The 23,088-nt window shown below is 37.1% G+C and overlaps 1 protein-coding gene across 3 annotated transcripts; it reads right to left on the reverse strand.

The window, feature by feature from the left end:
- Nucleotides 1-580: 580 nt before the first annotated feature.
- ZBTB41 (zinc finger and BTB domain containing 41) lies at nucleotides 581-22,643 on the reverse strand. Of its 3 annotated transcripts, none has more exons than XM_073356737.1 (11): nucleotides 22,551-22,643; nucleotides 20,308-21,543; nucleotides 17,361-17,568; nucleotides 15,972-16,041; nucleotides 12,493-12,640; nucleotides 11,133-11,262; nucleotides 8,694-8,789; nucleotides 7,764-7,870; nucleotides 4,964-5,069; nucleotides 3,851-3,939; nucleotides 581-3,063 (listed from the first exon to the last, which is right to left on the reverse strand). In XM_073356737.1, the coding sequence occupies exons 2-11, from the start codon at nucleotides 21,425-21,427 to the stop codon at nucleotides 2,414-2,416; spliced, it is 2,724 nt and encodes a 907-aa protein (XP_073212838.1). In that variant the 5' UTR covers nucleotides 21,428-21,543; nucleotides 22,551-22,643; the 3' UTR covers nucleotides 581-2,413. The 3 variants fall into 3 exon arrangements, with proteins under 3 accessions (XP_073212838.1, XP_073212840.1, XP_073212839.1); XM_073356739.1 differs by lacking the exon at nucleotides 22,551-22,643 and adding an exon at nucleotides 21,913-22,400; XM_073356738.1 differs by lacking the exon at nucleotides 22,551-22,643 and adding an exon at nucleotides 21,627-22,400.
- Between the last annotated feature and the right edge of the window lie 445 nt (nucleotides 22,644-23,088).

Consider the following 23,088-nt stretch of genomic DNA (forward strand, 5'->3'; position numbering starts at 1 on the left):
AAAATATTCGCTTTAATATGGTCTTTAATAATTAATCAACTAGAGTGATCAGCCAATGTATAAATAGGCACAATCATGACAGACTTAAAAAGAACATTAAGTAATATATGCCCCAACTTCAATCTCAACATTTAAATAATGTGAAGTGTGTTCCAGACTGATTGGATTTAAAAAAACAAAACAACAGAACTTAACCACCAATATTTTTATACCACTGTTTAATTGCAATCCTCTCCACACTCACTGCAGAGGAAGAAAGTCAGTAAAGAATGCAAAGGTAGAATGTCAGTCTCAGAACTGTGCCGAGAGCATTGATGTCAGTTTCTCTCTGACAGTATGAACATAAACTTTGGAAAGGTATACAGAGGGGTAAAAACTCCAGTGCTTGTCAACTTGAAAGGTACAAACTAAATAGTACTTTTGTGCACTGGAGCGTAAGTATGGTGGTGATTTAAAAATTTTTTTTGCAGAGGACAAGCAGGAAGCGCAGTACTTGACAGTGTCCTTTTAGAAGATGGCATTCAATGGGCTGAATATTGTTGTATAATCTTAATTAGTACTCATCTTTTTACCTGACATATATACAGCATCTCAGTATGAACATTCCCAGAGTATTTCTCTCATCTTGCTTTGTACATATAAACACAACAGTTAAACATACACTTGGTCCTACTATAGGAACTGAATTTTAAAGATCTGTAAGTCTAGGACTTCTATTGTGCTTCTTTGGACAAGTCCTTATTTAAATAATGATACATTTAAATTCTATGCATGCTAGTACTATTCAACTGCTAACAGAAGTCTTTGGTGCACTTAGATGAGAATCAGTTAGACTGAAAAGCTTCTACACATGACCAAACACCCAGGTCTGGCCCCAATCCTGCAAAGCACTCAAACACCTCACAGAAAGTGATTAGCATTTTACAAGACAGGGCCATTAAGAGTTTGTAGCAGTAGGATGCTGACATTTTTTCAGAGCCTATTATGCTCCTACCATATGCAGAAGTTTAATAACTCACTGTGGCAAATGAATTTCCAGTTTCATAATTTAGAAATTGGATACAAAAAATTTACAATAATAATAAAAGTGAGAAAACCAGGTTTTTATGGGAAGTAGGGAAAGTTTAGTCTAAAATGTAATCTCTAATGAGACATAATTGAGAAACAAGTATGATTCTATGTATTTCCTTTGGCACACGATTGACTGAGCCTACAACAAGGAAAGGATTATTTCGGGAATGAGGTTAGAAGTAGAGCCCTGTGCGAACACAAAGTCTGTATGCGCATCTAATCTGCAATCCACAAAAATGATCTGCAGATGTCCATGGACTTGCAGGGCTCTACTTAGAAGAGAATTTGAGGGATTTAATAATTTAAATTATTCTAGATAGTGGATTTGATTTGGTTCCACATTAGAAAAACAGTAAGGAAACAGTAAAAGAATAGTTAAAGGCATTACATGTTCTAATCTTCCTTCCTCTTCCTAATTATTTGTCACCTACATATAATGTATATCACATAAGGTGAAAAAACAAATGACTTCCTTTCACTTTCTTTTCCAGAAGCCAGCTGAAGTTTTATAATTACTGATTTCATTAATCTTTTAACAAATTTAAGCAAATTACTTTTCTGAAAAGAGCTTTTTAAATTACTTTACATATCAGTATTGTAGAAATGGGCATACCAGTAAGGGCTTCAGCTTGGTTTGATTCTGTGCTCATAAACAAGGATGAAGTAGTCCAGTCTTTTATTACTGCCTGAGGGTTACAGTATATTACCACCACCTCTTTCAACCTTTCAAGGCCCAAATGTTGGAAACTTTATAGAAGATTGAACCAAGGTTAAGAGAGCACAAGTACTTTTTATATTCTCAGATTCATAATTCCACTCTTCAGATATGAATTACAGTAAAAAAATGTAACCAGGTTCATCTGGGATTAAGTTACATTTTGTTTTAAGGTGAGGGATCATTAAGAGGTTTAGTTTCATGGTTTTTCCGATTGTGACCCTAATGAATTCGACATAACCCTTAAACCTTCTAGTATATTTTCCATTATCCACAGAAAGGTTTATTTGGAAAGTGAGATGCAGACATATGAACAATTATTTTTATTAATGGCCAGGTATGGGATTAAAGTTTGCTGCAGCTAGTATTCTTAAAAGATATTTGAGAACCTATTTTCAAAAGACCTGCTATAAGATTTTTAAAAGCCTTTAAAACCACAAGAAACACTATAAATATACATTAAAATGTGTCTTAATGTTCATATATGTAAACAAATCTATTTTTTCCTTGCACTTAACAAAACTGTTCAGAAGACTAGAAGTCCAAATGAACTACAAAACTTAATAGCCATATTAGCCTTCTGGTGGCTAATGGCTTAGTAAATTAGGTGGAATGTTAGGGGTCCAATCATGAATGTTCATTATTTGACATATTCTGTACAGTTGGAGCTGTATCAAGCCCTAATAAAGTTCCAAGGTAAGATTGGTCTCTAGGATCCAACATTTGCTCAGGTCTGACAGGATGTACTATATTTGCAGGCTGGGGAGTGAGAGTATATTTTTCCAGAAATGCCAAATCCGTTCGTTGATAATCTGGCTGCTGTGCCTGTGGGGGAAGAATACCATGAGACTGGGGTGAGAGAGTAGTGTTATGTTGTACTAGATCAGCTTGAGGTTCCCGCATCTGAACTGGTACCAGTGTTACTGGCACACATACTTCTGCTGGTACATTCTGTAGCATAGGTTTGACTTCCGTTTCGTAAACTTCAGGCTGATCCATGTATGGTTTAGACTCAATTTGGAAAACTTTGTCATCAGGGGTGTACTGTACTGGCAAGGAGATTACTTTTTCTTCAGAAGTGGTTACTGTTTCTTCTGCAGCCTTTGTTCCATGCACATGGTCAATATGGTATTTCAACTTGTCTTTTCGTTTAAATGTTGCATTGCAATGCTGGCAGTTAAAAGGTCGAGCATCTGAATGAATAACCATGTGTTTTGTTAATGTCTTCTTAATTCTAAAGGATTGGCTACAAATTTGACATTTGTATGGTTTCTCACCTATAGAAGAAAAGGAGTCAGCATTAATAGATAAAATGTGAAGTCAAGTATCACTGTGTAGAAATCATATGGTTGGGGATGGGGGTGCTATATTATATAATAAACACGGTTCTCAAGTAGCTGTACTGGAAAAATATGTTTGGCATCTGAGAAAACAATTCACTAAGTGAAAACAGAAAAGTTAATTTTGAAATGATATCAGTATAGCATTCTCGTCAAATCCAACTAGTTCGGATTTCTGCCAAGGGCACATGAAGGGGACCAGTCAATAAACCTAACAACATTCACGTTATTGTACTATTGTTAAAGAAGCTCAAATTTGCATTTTTTTTTTTTAGGTCCTTCTAGTGAACAATTACTTTCTTGCACAGAATGAAGAGCTGAGTATTAAGACACTTTCCCCTGGATAGTTGGGTTCCAAATCCTGATTTAGGTTACAAACTGAAATTAAGTATTCCCTAGATCTCCAGACCGAGCAGAAGGTATGAGTAAATTTGGTAAAAATACACAATGCGCATCAGTAGAACACATGCGAATCCAGAAGCTCCTTTGCCTGGAGAAGTCTAAAAAGAACTAACTACTACATTCAGAGGGCAGTATTCACACTCAGAAAAGGATGGCATACAACAAGCAGTAGGGAGCTCAGTTCATGCTCTATCTTGCTACTGCTGCCCTAAAGCGTCATAAAGCCTGAAGTGTTAGAAGAATTCTGGTCAGTCCTGTGGTAATTTATCATCTCCCGTCACACCAAGGTGGCAGTAACACAGAGTGATAGATAAAGTTTTACCTGAATGTGTCCTAAAATGCATTTCCAAACTTGATTTCCCTTTAAAAACTTTCTTGCAGACTTCACACTGATGAAATGTTGCTTTATATCTGCAAAGAAGAAAATATGTTTATATTAGAAGATCAGGTTTTTCCAAAAAGTCTCAAATATGTACACAGCCTTTAAAGATTCCACAAATTGCAGAAGAGAGTCACATATTTCTGTATTTCTCCCTCTACATTTATATTACAATATAACACAACTGGAGAGGACAGGCAATTCCTTTAGGCATCCACTTGTCAGAGGGCCATCTAGATTTTCTATATTTAATCTTGTTCTCTGCAAAATGAGTAGTCTAGTACTTTGTATTCAGACAGCAAATCCCTTTAAAACTTCCCATCTGAAACCGAAATGTGCCCTGAAGAGGATACTTCAGATCAACATCCAGAGTTGGTCTTCAGTTTAGCAGCAAGTTATGCTACAAAACAAGCTTAAGACTGGCTTATGTTCCTTTCCTCCCAAGAGGAAACAAGTGACAATGAAACATGTTGACTGAGGCAGTGGATTTAAGTATTGACAAAATAAAAGCTAAACAACCCTGTAATTGATTTTATGCATTTCTGTTAGCCAAGATTTACAGTAAATTATTCAAAATATGAATATTAAAAGCAAATGTCTTTATCCTGAAACCTAGTTCTGGATAGTTCCATCTTAAAGTATAAGGACTTTGGGAGAGCTCACAGACTACTGAACTGATTTTTTGCAATTCAGTCATTTGCCCAGTTTGTACAGGATAATTAGATTACATTATTGTAGAAAACAGGCTACCAGCAAAATTACAGATTGATAGAAGAACTGAATTTGATCACTTTTAAAGCTTAAGGTTATTCAGTCTAACTATGGTATAAAAAAGGTCTTGTTTGGATTGCCAAGATGGCTATGATTTCCACATGGCTATTTCAAAACACAGATTTTGGCACTGGCTTTAGGTCACCTAAGGACCTTGACATAACGGAATTAGGGAGAAAGGCAAAACTAACATTTCACATATTATCAGAATAATTTATGAAAATTTGTCCAACTTCGTTTACAATATGGAAATGTTTATATTTTTAAACTTTAAAAAATACCTACTTTTGCCACACTTTCTCTCCTAGGTGAACACTTTTGTAATGGACAGTTAGGTGATCTCTGCGGCCAAAACACTTTCCACACTCCTCACACTGATGTGCTTTTTCACCTTTAAAAGGAGACCAATAACAAATATAAATTAAGTTGTAACAAGAACTCAAGTTTCAGAAAAAGTACAACCATGTTTAGTACAAAGCCTCCAAACAACAAAAGCTCTTCCATATCTCAAAAGGATTTTCTATTACCCAAAGCAATGACTTCATGACCTTGGGCTGATCCAAGCAGACATGTAGTTTTTACCCATCTCTTCTGTGATGTTGCCCCCCATAATGCTGTATAGAAAAATGCTTATGAATGTAAATATGACATAACTGGAATATGTTTTATGCTAGATATGCCATGTAACATATCTCTGCAAAGGTTATGATCTACTCGATATATTCATCCTATTTACGTATGTATCGTTTTTGTATTCAAAGTTATGAATATTGGCTATGTACTTGTTTGATTTTAAGTAACCCCAGTGAACCAGTTAGTCAGCTTCTTGAGAACAGACTATTCTCAGTAAGTGCCCAGTCAAGAAACACTTAAGCAAACAATGAACTTTGAGAGATGCCAATCCACATCTGAGCTTTCCTGGGAATGTAGCTCAACCGGTAAAGTTCTGAGTCATGAATGGACATATGACTTGTCCACGTAACTCCAAAACTCCATCTTGCAGCTGGATTCCCCATAAAAGAGGAGGGAGTTGCCACCCACAAGAGAAAGTCTATATAAAGTCCTGGGAGATCCCTCCATTTTGTCTTCAGCTGGCTCTAGAGAGAGCGCCTCTCCACCCCCAAAGTATACCTGAAAGAAACTGGAACAAAGGACAGTAACCACAGGGGGGTGAGTGATTGCTGGACTCAGACTACAAGGAGGCAGTCTGTAAAAGAAAGCTTACTGGAACATCTCTGAGGGTGAGATTTCATCTGTAATCACTTTCCTACTGTATTAGCCTTAGACTTGCACGTTTTATTTTATTTTGCTTGGTAATTCACTTTGTTCTGTCTGTTATTACTTGGAACCACTTAAATCCTACTTTTCGTATTTAATAAAAATCACTTTTTACTTATTAACCCAGAGTATGTATTAATATCTGGGGGGGGGGGGGGGGGGGCAAACAGCTGTGCATATCTCTCAGTGTTACAGAGGGCAGACAATTTATGAGTTTACCTTGTATAAGCTTTATACAGGGTAAAACAGATTTATTTGGGGTTTGGACCCCATTGGGAGTTGCGTATCTGAGTGCTGGAGACAGGAACACTTCTTAAGCTGTTTTCAGTTAAGCCTGCGTCTGTGTTTGTAGCAGGCTGGCATGTCTAGCACAACCAGGCAGGGCACTGAAATCCCAAGCCGCCAGGGAAAACGGGCTCAGAGGTAGTCTCAGCACAACAGGTGGCAGTCCCAAAGGGGTTTCTGTGATCCAACCCGTCACATCTTCATTTTTGGTTCCTCATTCCCTGGTCTCTTCTTCCTCCTGTATGGTAAGCTAATCTTCATGGCTGGGGGACATTACCCCATGCTGCCACAGAGAGAAGAGGAGGGAGAGGCAAGAGAATGACTGAAAGTTCACCCTCTTTCGTGAGACTTGAAATTTCACCTTTAACAATCCAAGCTCCAAAAGCCTTGAAAAAGCCTCAATTTGGGAGTAAATGTAGGACTGCTGTCTCTTGCACTGCCAGTTCAGCGATCAAATTTAAGAACTTAGTGCTACATCCAAATGTTAATCTTTTTTCAAGTTACCTTTTATCTTTTATGTTGTTTAAAAGTCTGGATGTTTCTTTTGAGTCATCTTGAGATCTTTCACAAAGTGGCAGAATATTTCTTCTCATGTAAGTAGAGGGAGTTTGGACAGTCAAAGTAAGTAACTTTCTGGAGGAAAAAAGGCAAATAGAGTAGAAAAGGGGATTTTTTTTGGGGGGGGTGATCTGAGTTTTCAAAGATTTCTTTGTTTTATAGCGGGTGTTAGGGTTTCAAACACTAAATAAGCGGTTTTATTCAAACAAGGGCTCGCAAAGTTTAGTCGTTGATCACTTTCATATCTTCACACTGTTTTGGAAAGTAATTTCCATCCTCTGGGGAATCTTATACTCCCTTAGGAGTCTGTTCTGGAAGAAAGAAATCTCCAGTGGTTCCAATCTTTCTTTTCCTCTACAGATCTAATCCATTTGCCTCAAGATGCAAAATAGCTGGGGGAAAGGGGAGTGGTTTAAAACATTTCTATTCTTCCACCTGCTTTGCTGTGCTCAGAGTTGATTCTCCCCATATGTAGGATTTCCTAACTACCAATCCACAATGGGGAACTTTAGAAACCCAGACAGTTCAAGTGTCATTTTCCCATATTTATACTCTATATTAAAGTGATCAGGATGCAAACTTAGACAGAGATTGTGTGAATGACAGCTTAGTTTGTGTTATGGTGTTAATATTTCCAACAGCTGCTATTAGAAAAGAAATCTTAACTCAAAAAAATCCTCTTCTATCACATTTGCTTTTTAAAATAAATAAATAAAATAAATAAAATGTTACACCTTTTGACTGTCCCTCAGCTCTCTGTATTAACAGAGAGGAAACATTCTACTCTTAAACTTTGCAAGTGTTTGAAGAGATAAATAAATCCGTCCATAGGACACTGAAAGTAACATTTGTAATAGGCTTAAATACCACTCCTATTAAAACCTTTAAAAAGTATAAAGCATCCAAAATTAATGTTTTGCTCACTCTTACTTACTTTGATCAAACTTCCAAAGATATAGCCTACCTGAGTGTATTTTTTTGTGTTTTGTTAGATGGTCATGCCGAATAAACGTTTTCCCACATTCTTCACATTCATACCTCTTGTCATTATGGTGAACTCGTAGATGAAGTCTATATTAATAGACAGAGAAATTTATGTCACTGTTCAAGTTTAACATGTTTATAGTTATTAATGTGATTATAAAAATAGCATTTTCCTCAACAGATCTGCATGCAGAACTAGTACAGCTGTAGGATATGAAGCTGGATTCCTTTCTGGCTCACTCAACTAAATAACTTCCAGTTGCAGAATCATTTACTGTTCTTAAATGAGCCAGAAAGATGACAGCTCTACTTTCAAATCCCAAATTAAATTTGCAGTGCTTGTAATATCTTTTTCTTCTTTACTTGTAAAGCTACGCAAACTTGATATAGAAGTCACTGAGAACTCAGGATGTCTTTTTAAAATATAGCTTCACCTTAACGAACATGGAAACTGCAGTACATTACTTGCCATGGTTTCCCCCCCCCCAAACAGCACTTACTCAAAATTTGCAGAAGGTCTGGAAGAAGTCAACTTCAATATTATTTGTATTACAGTTGAGGAAAAGAACAACGCAAACATTTTGTTTCTTGCAGTTTGTCATTGAAACTGATATATTTCGTATGTGAAAGGGATTCTGTCATGTACTTTAAGACCCAAATTTAGATTAAAATAAAAAAGGATTTTTCACACCAATATCAATCTAAATTCCCCAAATTTCTTTAAGTTAAAAAACAATTTTGAAAATCGTTGTTTACTCATATTGGAAACCCAAATCAAACATCATCAACATAATTCTTCATGGTGTGCAGGCAAAAGGGGGAGAGAGAGACAGAGAGAGATCTATCTATATCACCATCTAGAATGTGGTAGCTTAATCTCTTTAAACAGAATCAGAATCTGCTTCATTACCTGTAGGAACTTCCATGACGAAAACTCTGCCCACAAATACTACAAAGATGAGGCTTCTCCCCACTATGAATTCTCAAATGTTCTTTCAAAGTTGTTCTGGGTTAAAAAAAAAAAAAAAAGCAATGTTTTAGGAACTTAGTGTTACTACTACTTTAAAGTGTAGACAGAATAAATGTTCTCTGATCTTGATGCATCACTTTAGGTAAACAGAGGATTAAATACTCAAGTATTTGTATTAAATTATATAGAATATGAACAAATAAAGGTCCTGAATTTCATTCATCATGTCTAATCTTCTCTCCACAGGTTTCTTCTGGAAACAAGATACTCTTAAAGGGACACATATCAAAGCACATAAGGAATGCATGTTTATACAAAAAAAAAAAGTGATTTTTACTAATATTTTCTATATTGTCCCCACTGTTATTGGCAATTTGTGTCTTAATGGTGGCTTATCCCTCCCCAGTACAACTTCTTTTTCAGCCTGATCCTAAGATATTCGTTCACTGCATGCACCCAAAAATTCTGGATTTGTATATCACTGAAATCACTGGAACCTCTCTTTGCTTCTTTTTGCTTATATGAAGACAAGAAAATTCCATGCAAAAAAGTTACTGCAAATCTATAGTTTAAAGTCAAAAGAGAAAAATCAAAATTATAGTCCTCACTGCAAGCCTAATTCAGCATAGTGCGTTATGTTCACATATGCACTAATGTGAAAGTACGCAGCCCTGCCAATTTCCTTTTTTCTTTTTCTAATTCTCTTCCTGTGACTGTGACCAGTCAACAAAGGAAACTGATTGACTATACAACTGAAACGGTGAAATTTACTATTCACAAAGTGCTGTCAAATATATAAGCTGTCTGAAAGAAAAAAATCTCTAGTTTCTTTTAATTAGTAATTCTAGATGTTACCAGTAATAGTTAAAATATTTTCAGTTAGAAGTACTGTGATTTTTAAGTTTGCTATTGAAACCAGTAACTCCAAATATATTTACTTCTGTGCACATATACAACTACACTAAAAATCTATAAACCTAAGATAATGCAAAGTTGTTTTATTTACCAACAGCTTGTGTTACAAGCTAAAAATGAGTTACAGGGAATTGAAAATTTTGCTGGGCTTTTGTGCCTTATGTACAAATATTACAACAAGCCAGTACATGTTCTATTTAAATGTGCACGTGCCCTTCCATTCTATAATTTTAAGCAGCACTGATGTTCCACTTCTTGTGTTCTGCTTGACTGCTTTAACAGAACTAGTCCCACTTGGGGCCAAATCCTCTTCCAACAGTACTCAGTGGGAGCGGTCAGCGATTTGGAATGAGTCCACAGGGAACACATATAAGCTCAGAAATTTTCGATGTATGATATCTTAAGACGTGTGGAACATCTCAGCCCCAATGACTAAAAGCAGAGATGATTTTGTCAAACCAAGAAATTAATAAAAGTTACCTTCTCCAAAAAGGGGAAAAAAGTGTACCTTTTTACATGAGACTCAAATATAAACTAATATAAAGTTTAATGTAAGATGTTTCAACCACAGTTTAAAATAAAAAAAGACAGCCTGGTTTAGCTCAGATGCTTTGCACAGCATTGTGAAAGGTTGTTTCATTAAAAAACCCTCATACCAGGTTTCTCATACAATCAGTTAAGCCTTAACCCCTGAAGAACAAAAATCCTACTTTTGTACGGATTTATACAGTTTCTATAGGAGCCAACCACTGGCCCAGCTATATTAAAATGCTTGTGTTCTGCATCAAAAGTTAAGCATCTGCCATTCCAGGAACTATATACATGGTAAAGATACATACCCAAAACAATAATGGCAGAAGCTATTACCCAGGTTTTAGAACTTCAAATTGCACATGGCTAGAAATCAGTAAATTTTGCTCCATTTAGGAAATGAAGAGCGGAAAAAAAAAAAAATGAGTTTGTCCAATCAATTTTCTAAAATCTTTCATGACATTTTCTCTTTTTTGAAGGGGGGCAGGAATGGCAGAAGAGAATATATATATATTTTTACAAGTTCAGAACTTCTCCAAGTTTCCCCCAGCCACTCCTATAAATTGTTTCTCTTTTTCTTGTTATCATTATCACACTCAGCAATGCACCTGTCACAGAAAAATCTCAGTCCCTCTTCAGTTATGTAGCCAATGAAAGATATTCTTGCAAAATGCAGCAAATTCAAATACGGCCAACCAAATTCCCCAGTAGGTCTTCTATATTTAGTGTTTTGCGGTCAATCACCTCTGTTCTCCACTCTCATATTTAAAATACCATAAATGCATATATTGTTTGTGGTAGAGATACTGCTTCTTTGATACATTGTCTTATTAACCCTCTGAAATTAAACTGATTTTATACCCTCAAAGCTATTTACTTTCTATATTAAAAACTCATGTTATGCCAAGCCTTGATTGAGATATTCCTTCTTACCTTTCTCTGACTGATTTTCCACATATAAAACACACCCATTTTCTCTTCCCCCCGTGAGTACATTCTATATGGCGTTTTAGATTTCTAGTGTCATTGAACTGACGACCACAAATATCACATGGGAAAGGGCCTGAAAGAAAATAACCAGAACTGCTATTAGCTGTGAGTAATTACATTAAGTCACAAACAGATGTATATTTTGGGTCAGTGACACAAAAACAAAAAAAATATCTTAAGCAACCTACAAGAATAAAAGGCTAGTTTAATGAACTATTATTCTAACATGCCTCACATTTTTTCAGTATGTAAAATTTAAACATTTAATATTTTTTGCCATTTGTGAGTCAATTAAATTTCAGTTTGATAATCTAATGCTCTGAACTCTTGTACAACTACCATAAAAACATAACCATTTAGTACTAATAGTATACAACCATGATGTGAACCGGCCTGGATTCTTCTAAAACTATTCTAGTTGACAAGAAGGGGTGAATATCAACAAAGGGAAAATTACTTTTTGTAGTGCTAACGAGGCCAATTCAATCAAAGTGGATATTGATATTCACCTCTTCTTGTCAACTGCTGGGAACAGGCCACATCCACCCTAACTGAATTGGCCTCGTTAGCACTGACCCCCACTTGGTTAGGCAATTCCCATCTTTTCATGTGCTGTATAAATATACCTGCTTACTGTATTTTGCACTCCATGCATCTGATTATGTGGGTTATATTCCATGAAAGCTTATGAGCAAATAAATGTGTTAGTCTCTGAGGTGCCACTAGGACCCCTCGTTGTTTTTACTGATACAGACTAACACGGCTACCACTCTGAAACGTCGTATCTCAGCTGCTACGGTATCGGAAAATTAGTACAAGAGACCAAAGTTCATAATAATTTGAATATGTTTAGAAGTTTATATTATTATATCATATCTTTGGATTTTGTTTTATTAAAGTTTCCAGACTCATGGAATATTTCTCCCTCCTAGAGTTATCTATTATTTGTATAAGAGTGCTGCCTATCAGTAAGTGAACTGGCAATACACGTACTTTGTAGGTGATTAACATATCTACACCTTTAATCATAACCAGAATTTCCCAGTCAGCTAGTCCAACATTGGATTGTGTACATGGTACAGTTATTTGGATGCATATGTTTAAAAATATCATTGCAGTTTAATGAAAAAAATCAAAAATTAGTACCAAGCTTTTTTTTAATCTTTCAAAAGCTTTTAAGAAATCTAATAAAATAAAATATTTAAACAGGAGCAAAGGAAAAAAATATCAAACTCTGCACCCATTGGAGAAGACTGTTTTACTTCAAATCTATTGTTTGCATGTCAGAAGGAGGTTTTTATACCAAGATGGAATTTTTCTTGATGCTTCAATCTTGCAAACCGGGATTTAAAGTGCTCTTCACAATAGGTACACTTGAAAGGTTTATCCTGAGTGTGAAGAATCATGTGTTCTTCCAAATGGGGTCTTCGAGCAAAAGATTTCTTACAAATCTAAAATGACAAAATACTTGGTCAAACATTAGCTAGAGACAAACTCAGGAAGTTTCTATTGCCTCTTTAAAAATATATATATATTATGACCAAATAACTTAATTCAAATCTAAGGGCAAGAGACCGCAGTAGTTGTGAAAATTCGAACGTTCAGCTTGCTTATACTTAGGCTTTGCAGAATTAGATTTTTATTTTTTTTTTATAATAATATATATAATTATTTTGAAGTATTTAGATTTTTATCATTTTAAATTTTCACAGTTGCACAAATTATGGGTTTTAAGCATTTAGATTCGTATCAACTTATTTTCACAACTGTGGGAAATTATGGATGGATGTTCGACAATCATTTCATGACAGTAGATGGTGAGACCCAAAAAGTTAAAGTTTTATAAACCATTAAAACACATTGTCAGTCTCACATGTCAATATGTGCTAAGTAAATATCCTTAAATCAACAGTTTTAAATATTTGCTAGTCCATTTGTACCAAGCCTAATTCAGAAGTCAAAATCATTGGATTGTGCCAATGAAGTCTTACTTTGCCTGTCCGTAAACTTCAATCATCAATAGAAATTTTTTTTTTCCTCCATTTGTGTGCATATGGTGAAGTCGCCATTTACTGATAAATAGTCAAATCCTTCTAAGCCTAGTTGTAACTGCTGCTACTCCCATTTTTAGTATTCAGATGTGTCCAGGAATTTATCTAGTATGCTGCATAGCCAAAGAGTGTAAGTGCACCAAGTCCTAATGTTCAAACCCAGACTACTAGTACCGATCAAACATCATCAGGCAGCCGGTATGCATTTAGTGCATCTGAGTGGAGGAGCTATTTCAAACAAGGCCACAACTTCAGGGCCTTACCTCATTCTCTTGTTCAGTTATACGTGATAAAAATCCCATCCCTGCTCCAAAGTCCTTCCTAACAATACTTTCAATGTGCACCGCTTCAGATAAATGAACAATACTCCCATTTTAAAAACTCAGATAACACAAAGGATATTTTCTCTCTCTCTCTAAAGGCAGGGCTTGCAAAATCCACTGACTCATTTGTCCAGGCAAGCATCAAGCTTCCCAAACAAGTGCTCTCAAAATCTAAGTGCTCTTTTTAATTTCACTTTTAGCTATGACTATGGGATTTGTAAAGAGCTGAACATCTCATCTAAAAGACAGAACCTGCTGTCACATAATGCCCCTTACCATAATATGCACTGCGTCACAACAGACTCAAAGGAAAAACTAATGAACAAACATGTCTGCTTCCTACAGCATCTAGGTGTCTCCCAGCCAACTACTAATCAAGCCCAAACTTGCTTAGTTTTATAAGCCTTAGCAAGATAGCATGTTATGGCTCGCGATGATATGAACTTCTGGACATACAGCAGAGTTAGTATAGGTACAACCACTGTGTTGTTGACAAAAAATATTTTGTTCCACATCTTGTAAAAACATGATTTGGGGAAAAAAAAAATCTGACTCCATTGACACTTGGGAAATGGGAAGGGGAGAGAAATCACACGGCCAAAACTTTCATACTAAATTGTTACTTTATTGATACCCAATTTCTTGGGGAAAACTAGAAAAGGCATTTATGGCTTTATATCTAAAGCCAGATTTGGGAGGTCTGCACAATACTTTTAGGACACTTAAAGCTTATATTGGTATCTGATTATTGTTCAATAGGTATCAGCATACAGCCAAATGAGAAAGTATGGGGGTGCGAACTTTGCCCATATTACATTACATATTTTTTTGGTCTTCCCCTGAAGGAGCACCTCCAAGAATATACATTATGGGCAGCATATGGAGTGTATGATTATGATCAAAGACATCAGAAGCGTACTGCCATTACTTCTTGTCCTGCCTTCAGCGGACATGGAGAAATTTTGGTCACCGTCCTCTTTATAACAGCCTGTAACATATCTGAATACTTATCTGATCCCACTCAGTCTTCTTTTCTCAAAACTAAATATGCCTATTTTTAAAAAAATCTTTTGTCATAGATCAGGTTTTCTAAATCTTTCATCATTTTTGTTACTCTCTCTGGACTCTCTCTAATTTGTCTACGTCTTTCTTTAAGTATGGTGCCCAGAATTGGACACAGCATTCCAGCTGAGGCCTCACCAATGCCAAGTACATACAGCAGGACAATTTCCTCCCATGTCTCACATATGACACTCCTGTTAAGACTCTCCAGAAAGATATTAGCCTTTTTAGAAACTGCACCACATTCTTGACTCATTCAACTTGTGATCCACTCTAAACTCTGGGTCCTTTTCAGCAGTACTACTACCTAGCCAATTATTCCCCATTTTGCAGTTGTACATTTGATTTTTCCTTCCTACACATAGTACTTTGCACTTGTATTTATGTAGATTTCAGAGCAACGCTCCAATTTCTCAAGGTCATTTTGAATTTTAATTCGTGCAACTCCACCCAGCTTGGCGTCATGTGCAAATCTTATAAGCACACACTCTACTCCATTGCCCAAGTAATTAATGAAAATATTGAATAGTACCAGACCCAAGACTGATCTGTGCGGGACCCGACTAGATATACATTCTCCCAGTTTGACAGACAACCACTGCTAACTATTTCAAGTATAGTCTTTCAAACAATTTTGTATCCACCTTATAGTAACTTAATCTACATCACATTTCCCTAGTTTGTGTATGAGAACATCAGTTGGAAGGTGTCAAAACCTTTACTAAAAATCAAGATACATCAAGTTGACAGCTTTCCTCCTATCCACTAGGCCAGTAATCATGTCAAAGAAGGTAATTAGGTTGGTTTGGCAAGATTCGTTCTTGGCAATTCCATGCTGGCTATTCCTTGTGACCCTATCATCATCTAGGTATTTGCAAACTGGGCTAAATTCCTTCCAGGATCTTTCCAGGCATAGAAGTTAAGCTGACTGGTCTATAACTTCCCAGTGTCCTCTTTGTTCCCATTTTTAAAGATAAGATATTCCACTAGTTTCTCACTATTGGCTTTATTTTTGTCTTTTTGCTAGTCATAATATTCAACTCCCATTTAATGTGAAATATATGCAAACATACCTATTTTAATGGCCACAGATATTTTGTAAAATTAAGTCCGGTACTTTCTATACAGCCACAGAGTCTTATGCACACACTAAAATACAGTATTTAATATCAACCTGAAACCACAATATTTAACTTACACAGCTTATTTAGACTTCAGGGTGAATGATGCAATGAAAATACTCATTAAATCATTAAACCAAGTAATTTCTGTATAAACTAATTATAAAAAATCCCGTAGAAAAAACTTCAAGTTTACTTTAAGTCTACCAAAAAATCAATGCTTACATCACATTTCCAGCCTTCACTCTTTGTCTTTTTAATGGAAAGAAATTCTTGTATGTTCTCTGGATGAAACCTAGGAGGAAAGGTCAATGAAAATGAGTAATGTTAGCTATACATTTCTTAACTCCGATGTTATTTATACTAATGCACGTTAGTTAGCATAGCAAGCAGCATTAGCATGCAGCTCTCTTGTCATTTTGAAGTCTATGTATCTCCACATTTGACAAACATTTTTTAAAAACATAGCCTTTGTTCAAATATGCAGTATACGAAATATCTATTGCTTGACATGACAGATTCTGAAGTTATATGCATTCAACCACATACATTAAAATCAGGTCAACAGAGGTATAACTTCAAAAAAATGTATATCTGCCCAAAACCATACCAGGAATATAATTTACAGATGGCCCTGGACAGCTCTACTGTAGAAGTTAAACCCAGTTTACATTCAGCCTCTTCCTTTTCAAATATAGTCTGCTAACATTACCATTTGTATCTTAATGGAAGTTCATCCAGCTTAAGCTGATGCAGGCCTCAACTCTGGCTGTACACCATGAAAGCTAGTCAAACATTACCATTCCAATCCAATCCAGTGAACTGACAAAGCTGTCATCAGCCTGCTGATGACACTGGAATCCTGAAGGCATAGCATATTAAAGAAAATTGACTAAAGAAACTTGCAGTACCACATGCTAGTCCATGGGCCAGATCATTTGTATTACACCACTCTAGAGGTCCTCTTAAATGAATATATCCCTGCCAGGGTCTATAGGTAAATAAAAATACTTCACTGTCAACTGAATTAAGTGCATCTGATAGATCTAAGACTCTGTATGGACATTTGATTTTCATCATTCACCAGGAGGCTATATCATTGCCAACAAAACCAGTGCTGTCCCTGCATCAAGCCCAAACCTAACAACACAGTGAAAGGAATCAAGGAAACAGGAGCACTTTGGATATTATCAGATTTGCCTTGCCAGAAAAAACAACACAATCTTACCTAAAAAGGGAGATAATTACTGAGAGGGTCAACTTTAATAAGTAGCTTTCTTGAGCAAGTTGAAATTTATAGTAGAAAGCTATTGTGATACTATCACTTCACAGTACCCTAATATCTTGTGCGCACACACACAATATATATATATTTATAATTGGTTTCCATTTTCAAAGTGCTGTACAAACATTGACTAACTTATCGTTATAGGGTAGGTGACTTACTACTGTTAATTCTTATGCCTGTTAAAAGAGGTGTCTTTTAAAAAACAATTCTAGAAAGAAACCAAAAGTTAAATAGTTTTCCAATATTTTGTGTTTTTATCTACTACAGCTTTGGGGCTGGAAAATACATTACACAGAAGTGTAACAGACAATCCCACTCATACTTACCTCTTTGCATGTTTTGCTAGAGTCTTTTTGCTTGCATGCAGTTTATTACAATATGGACATTTGTGCTCCTTCTTATGAAATTCTGTTTCATTATTGTGTTTCTTTCTGTGAACTGTCAGGTTAGATTTTGTGGAATAGCGCTGATGACAAATATCACACTCGAAGGGCTTCTCACCTGTGTGCACACGGGTATGGATCTCGAGCTTCCCTAAAAAATAAAGTGTTACTTTAACATAGAACTATCAACTATAGTCAGCTTAAAGACACATACCACCGGGCAAACAAACTAACTTACGTTCATTATCATCTTCAGTACTTTCTTGTTTTTGTTAGAATCTCCACTCAGTGTTTTGAAGCCTAAAACAATATGGGGCCTTACACAGTTCTGATTCACAGCACACAGACCAGGGTGTCCTTGTATAGTACATGCACTAAATGCTTTCAGCCAACCTCCATAAATCTAGGCATATTCAACATACATATGAACAATTATTTTACTGAGTTTCACTGGGTAGCTTATAAGGATTATATAGACAAATCAAATAAAGGTTCCCAAAATACTTTAATCTTCACTATTTTTAAAATGTGTTTTATATTTACTCCACATATGCTGTTACCACATCCTGTATACATGAGCCTACATATTCATCTCTGTAAAGCACTCTCTATCCTCGACTGAGAGATGCATTACTTTTTCTTTTTTAAATAACCCAGTTCACGAAGTACCTCTTTCAAAATAGGGAGCAGTCTGGAAACTTAAAAACAGAGCTTCGTGTAATTTATTTTGGTATAATCAAAGACTAAGAAAGAGAGAGACCCTCATACTTCATCCATGATTGGGTCCCAAGGCATTATAACAATACTAAAATAAAATAAAAATAATAATCTCGCCTTCATTCCTTCTACACTGACTTTCATTCTCATTCATGACTTGGCTAAAATTGGACCCCAATCCTGCACTGTGGGTCTGCACTTGTGGAATCAACTGCAGGGCCTTGGACTGGAAGGGGGTTTATTTCTCTGTAAGAACACCTACACACTACTTTTGGACACTCTATAAACACAAAGAAAGAAGTGTATTGTGGTTATTAAAATCGCCAATGGAAGACAAGCTTTTATTTCTCCTTCCACTCCTCCTCCCATCCCCCCTTTTAAAACACAGAAGTTTCGTGGCTCTAAATTAGAAGAGTGCAAAGAGAAAAAAAAGTTTGACTTTGCACTACCACTCAAAATATTTCATTAAAAAAAAAAAAAAAAACCTAAAACTTCAGACTATTAGGCTCTGTAGTCTGGACTTTCAGTATCAAAAAACCACAGCAACAGTTATCAAATTCAGAGAATTTTCCACAAGTTTCTATTTTAAAAAAGAGAGAGAGAGATGTCTCACCTTTTTTTAATGTTGAATAGTTATTATTATATAATCTGTGACCTTGGACAACTCATTTCACCTCTGCCTCAGTATCCCCATCTGTAAAATGTGGATAATAATACTTACCAGGTTGTTGTTAGGATCAACTAATTAATGTTTGTAAAGTGCTTTGAAGATGAAGAGCACTATATAAAAGCTATCAAGTATCTAGCCAATAATAAAGTTTTGCTACAAGAAAGGTCTGAAACCAAAATGGTTTCCTGCCTTAATGATTAAATTCAAATACCATCAGAGCAAGCTTGCACATTTCACTATAATATGTCTAAACACATAAATCAGCTTTTTTTCCCCATATAATGACTATAAATTCTTAGATCTTAGGATGACAAATTTATAGTGGTAGTGTTTTAGTAGTACTAAAAAGGGCCTGATCTCGTGAGATGCTGCTCTCATAACTCCCATGACTTCAGCAATCAGTTGAGGAAGCTCAGTACCTCATAATCAAAGTTTAGAAATACATTAACTATCCCAGCTGAAATGAAAAATACTCATGAAGAAGGAAAAACTCCGAGCCAAATCCATGGGGTCAACGGGACTGCTTATGTGAATAAGGCAGCACGATCTGACCCTCAGTTTAGAAAGATAGTGGGGAAGCTTTGGGTACAGACTGAAGAGCTGTCTTGATACCCTGAGGAACATTTATCACACCTAAACCAGAACTTAATGCGTGATTAAAAGACTTTAACCTGGCTTTGTAAAAGCAGTGTTATTTTATCCCACACCTAAAATTTCAGCCAGCACGTCCCTCAACAAGTGGTATAAAATTAAATTTGACAAAATCTCAATGGATCATGTCTTGTAAGTAAAAATGCAATTAAATAAACTATTACTAGTGATCCACACATGAAAAATTCTGCCTTCAGATCTCAACAAAATTTAATTTTATTAATGGCAAGACCACTTAATATTGCAATCAGACCTAGTTTAAAAATCTAGAAGTGAGTTTAGTGTTCTTCTGTTTGACATGCAGCCATGTCAAAACATCTTATTAGTTATGATATTTGTACAAGCATACTAGGCTCATTTTGAAAGACAGACCTCATCTATATTTCTTATGAATTAGAACTGTACATGCAAGTGTTTTCATCATCAGGGAGCCACATGCTGGGGAGACCATGTTTTTATCATAAGAAATAATTGCTTCTGTAGCATTTAATATAGTATAACTCTAACAGAAAAGTCAGCTACCTTAATCAGCTAAAGTTGGACAGTTTGGTGGGAAGTCAAGCCCATGTTTCAGATTTCTTACAATTTACCTTCCATTCTACTAATAAGTTACTGCACTCTCTTCAAGCCTCTTCTATATACTAAGAATTGAGACCACGACTGGGGGAAGAGAAAGATTTGTCAGTTGCAGGATTTTAAAAAATAGCACTCTTATTAATTCACTTCCTAATTTTAGTGCTACAGTAATGATAATTGTCTATAAACATAAGAGTCAGAAAGAACTCAGTTTATTTACCACCTGAAAGTACCACCATGTGGTAAAGAGAAAGGAGACGAACTAATTGCTCTTACCTGTTCGATCAAATGTTTTGTCACACTTGGGACACTGCAATAGTTTTTTGCTACTACTCTGAATGATGACTGGAGTTAAACCTTCAGGAATATTTCCTACTGAATCAACTAGCTCAGGACTCATTTCAGTATCATTATGTTCTTTTTTACTTTGCTCTTCACTATCTGAATCTTCATCTGATATTTCTTCTTCCTGACCCTCTTCATCTGCATTGCACTCACTTCCACTATCTTCACATTCATTTTTAACAGACATTTCTCTCTCAGAATGCACTTTATCCAAGTTGCTGTCAGACACATCACTGCTTTCATTATCACTGTTATCAAACTTAGCTGGGCATTTACGGTTCCTTGTAGATCTTCTGGTAGAAAAGTCTGCTTTCTCAACCATTTTTAACCCATGTTTTTTTTCCAGTGGAAGGGATCTGTGAGCTTTAGCCAAGTGGTTTTCTAAGGATTTCTTGTAACAGAAGTTTCGACTGCAAAAAGTGCACTGGTGACTATTTGATAGTTTTCCAGTCAATTCATTGAGAGGTTCAACTGGTACTGGGTTTTCAGTTACCACTTCAGATTGTACGGTGGAAATATTTTCATTATTGAGCAGTCTGACTGCATCTATTATGTCTAAAAATTTAGCTGCTTCCAACACTAAAGGGATTTCATTTTTATACACAAAAAACTCAGATGTGTACAAAAACTCAAGCAAATGCTGAAAAACAGAATGAGTTACATGATCCAGTGTGACAACATCCGTGCTTGGGTTTTTGCTCAAACAAGCATGAAAATAACTACTGCCAACAGCTACAACAACTTTGTGCGCACTAAATTCTTTTCCTTCTACTATGATAAGTAAGTCACAAAAAGATGGTTGTTTGTGTCTATCATCATTTAAATATTTAAGTAGATTTTTATTATACTGCAGTGAACTTAAGAGTTTTCTTTGTTCTGGTGATGGAGGAAGTTCTTGGGAACACTCAAGCTGGCCTGCAATAGCTACTTCAGCAGATTTGGTGACAGTTTCTTGGTCAGAATCTACAAGAATCCCATCAGAAATATTTTTCTCATGGCCAAGATGTATCTTCTCATTTAGATTTCCAGGGAACTTTCTCCTTTTCTTCATTTCAATAGTACAGCTTTAATATCAGAAACTTCATAAGCAGCAGAAAAGATTTATGGTGAAGCCTTAATTCAGTTCTGAATTTTTTTAAAACAGATTGATCAGAATATTTTCATAATCTGTAAAAGAATATTATTAATAATTACACTTGGGACAACAGTATATAATTTACTTTCTAAAACTATATACAATTTCTACTTACTTCTCTGCATACTTTAAGCATTTACTAAATTATTCAAACCTAGTCTCTTCCCATTCTGGCCTATCATGTAACATTGCTGTATACTGATAAAAGAAATAATGTGACATCTGTTTATCGGGCAGCTGAAGAGTGTGCTCCTATAGTTTGTGAAATGTTCCAAGACAAATGCAACATATCATTCTTAAACAGATTTGCTTTGCTCTTTGAAGCATCTTTTCAGAACCAGAACAAAATTAAAACCAAAACCCATTGAATATTGGCCTTATTAACTGTGCACGTCTCACACTGGTGTTGGCTGGGTAACACTCGCTGAACTCGAAACGGGTGCATTCACGTTGAGGCCAATCAGATATTCTGTGCTCAATACTCCATTCTCCTCTTGACATCCGGACTGGGGAGTTTTGTGCTCCTGCAGAACAGCAGCGCGATACTTCCTGTGCGGCTCGGAGAAGGGATTTCGGGTGGCAGGTCGTTTTGCCTCCAAATGTCAAATCCCCAGCCCCGCACGCCCCTGCTTCGGCTCCGGATGCGGGGAACAACCTCGGGCGTTTGAGAGTCTTTTGTCCCCCCCGCGACCAGCTGTGGTCACCGCCGCACGGTCCCCAAGGACAGAGAGGAAGAGGGGCCCTTCACCTCACCCCTAGGGAGCCGAACAGCCCCTCGGCCCCAGGGGAGCGACAGGAGCGCTCCTGCTCCCCGCTCCGGGGCCTGCGGAGGGCCCCCGATTTCCCCTGCCTCGGAACGGGAGCAGAGTCCCCAACCCCACGGAGCCGCCTCCCCGCGCCCCAGCGGGCTGTGGCGCTCACCCGCCCCTCCACACAGGGCGACGGTCCAGCCACGGGGGGCGTAAATCGCTCGCCCCACTGGATCCGCCCGCCAGCCGCAGAGAGGCCGCTCAGCAGCGGTCGCAGCAGCAGCACACACCTGCTCCGCGCGACTCGCCCGCCGCTGCCTGTCAGCCGCTAAACTCCTCCGCTGCGCTCGCCACCACAGGCACCTCCCCCTCCATTTCCGGGTTCCGGCGCGCCTGTGTCAGACGCAGCCTCGCTCTGAGAAGGAACATCTCGACGCATGCGCAGGTAGTAAGAGCAGCTCTTGTACGTCACTGCGTCGCTGGAGGACGCGGCGTCCCCTGTGCGCTGCCCAGCCCGCTTGTGGAGGAGAGCCCCGCCCAGGGAGCAGGGCGGAGCCTGCCTGTCAAAGTGTCTTGTCTCAGGGCGCGCACCTGCTAGGCGTCCCTGGAAGCAAATGTTACAGGTTCACATCCCATGAAGTGAGCTGTAGCTCAGGAAAGCTCATGCTCAAATAAATTGGTTAGTCTCTAAGGTGCCACAAGTACTCCTTTTCTTTTTGCGAATACAGACTAAATTGGCTGCTACTCTGAAAACTTTCCAAAGAGCATCACTGGGACCACCACCCAGGGGCGCTCCCAGGGGCAGCATTTCTCTCTCCAGCACAATAG

Source organism: Lepidochelys kempii, chromosome 8 (assembly GCF_965140285.1).
Source record: "Lepidochelys kempii isolate rLepKem1 chromosome 8, rLepKem1.hap1, whole genome shotgun sequence".
Classification (NCBI taxonomy): domain Eukaryota; kingdom Metazoa; phylum Chordata; order Testudines; family Cheloniidae; genus Lepidochelys; species Lepidochelys kempii.

Bases quoted from the DNA above. Each gene is read 5' to 3' on its own strand.
- ZBTB41 (XM_073356737.1), bottom strand. From the start codon at position 21,427: ATGAAGAAAAGGAGAAAGTTCCCTGGAAATCTAAATGAGAAGATACAT. The intron at 16,042-17,360 runs GTAAGTATGAGT...CTTTCCTCCTAG, and splicing joins CTAGCAAAACATGCAAAGAG to GTTTCATCCAGAGAACATAC. The intron at 8,790-11,132 runs GTAAGAAGGAAT...TTTTTAACCCAG, and splicing joins GGAAAATCAGTCAGAGAAAG to AACAACTTTGAAAGAACATT.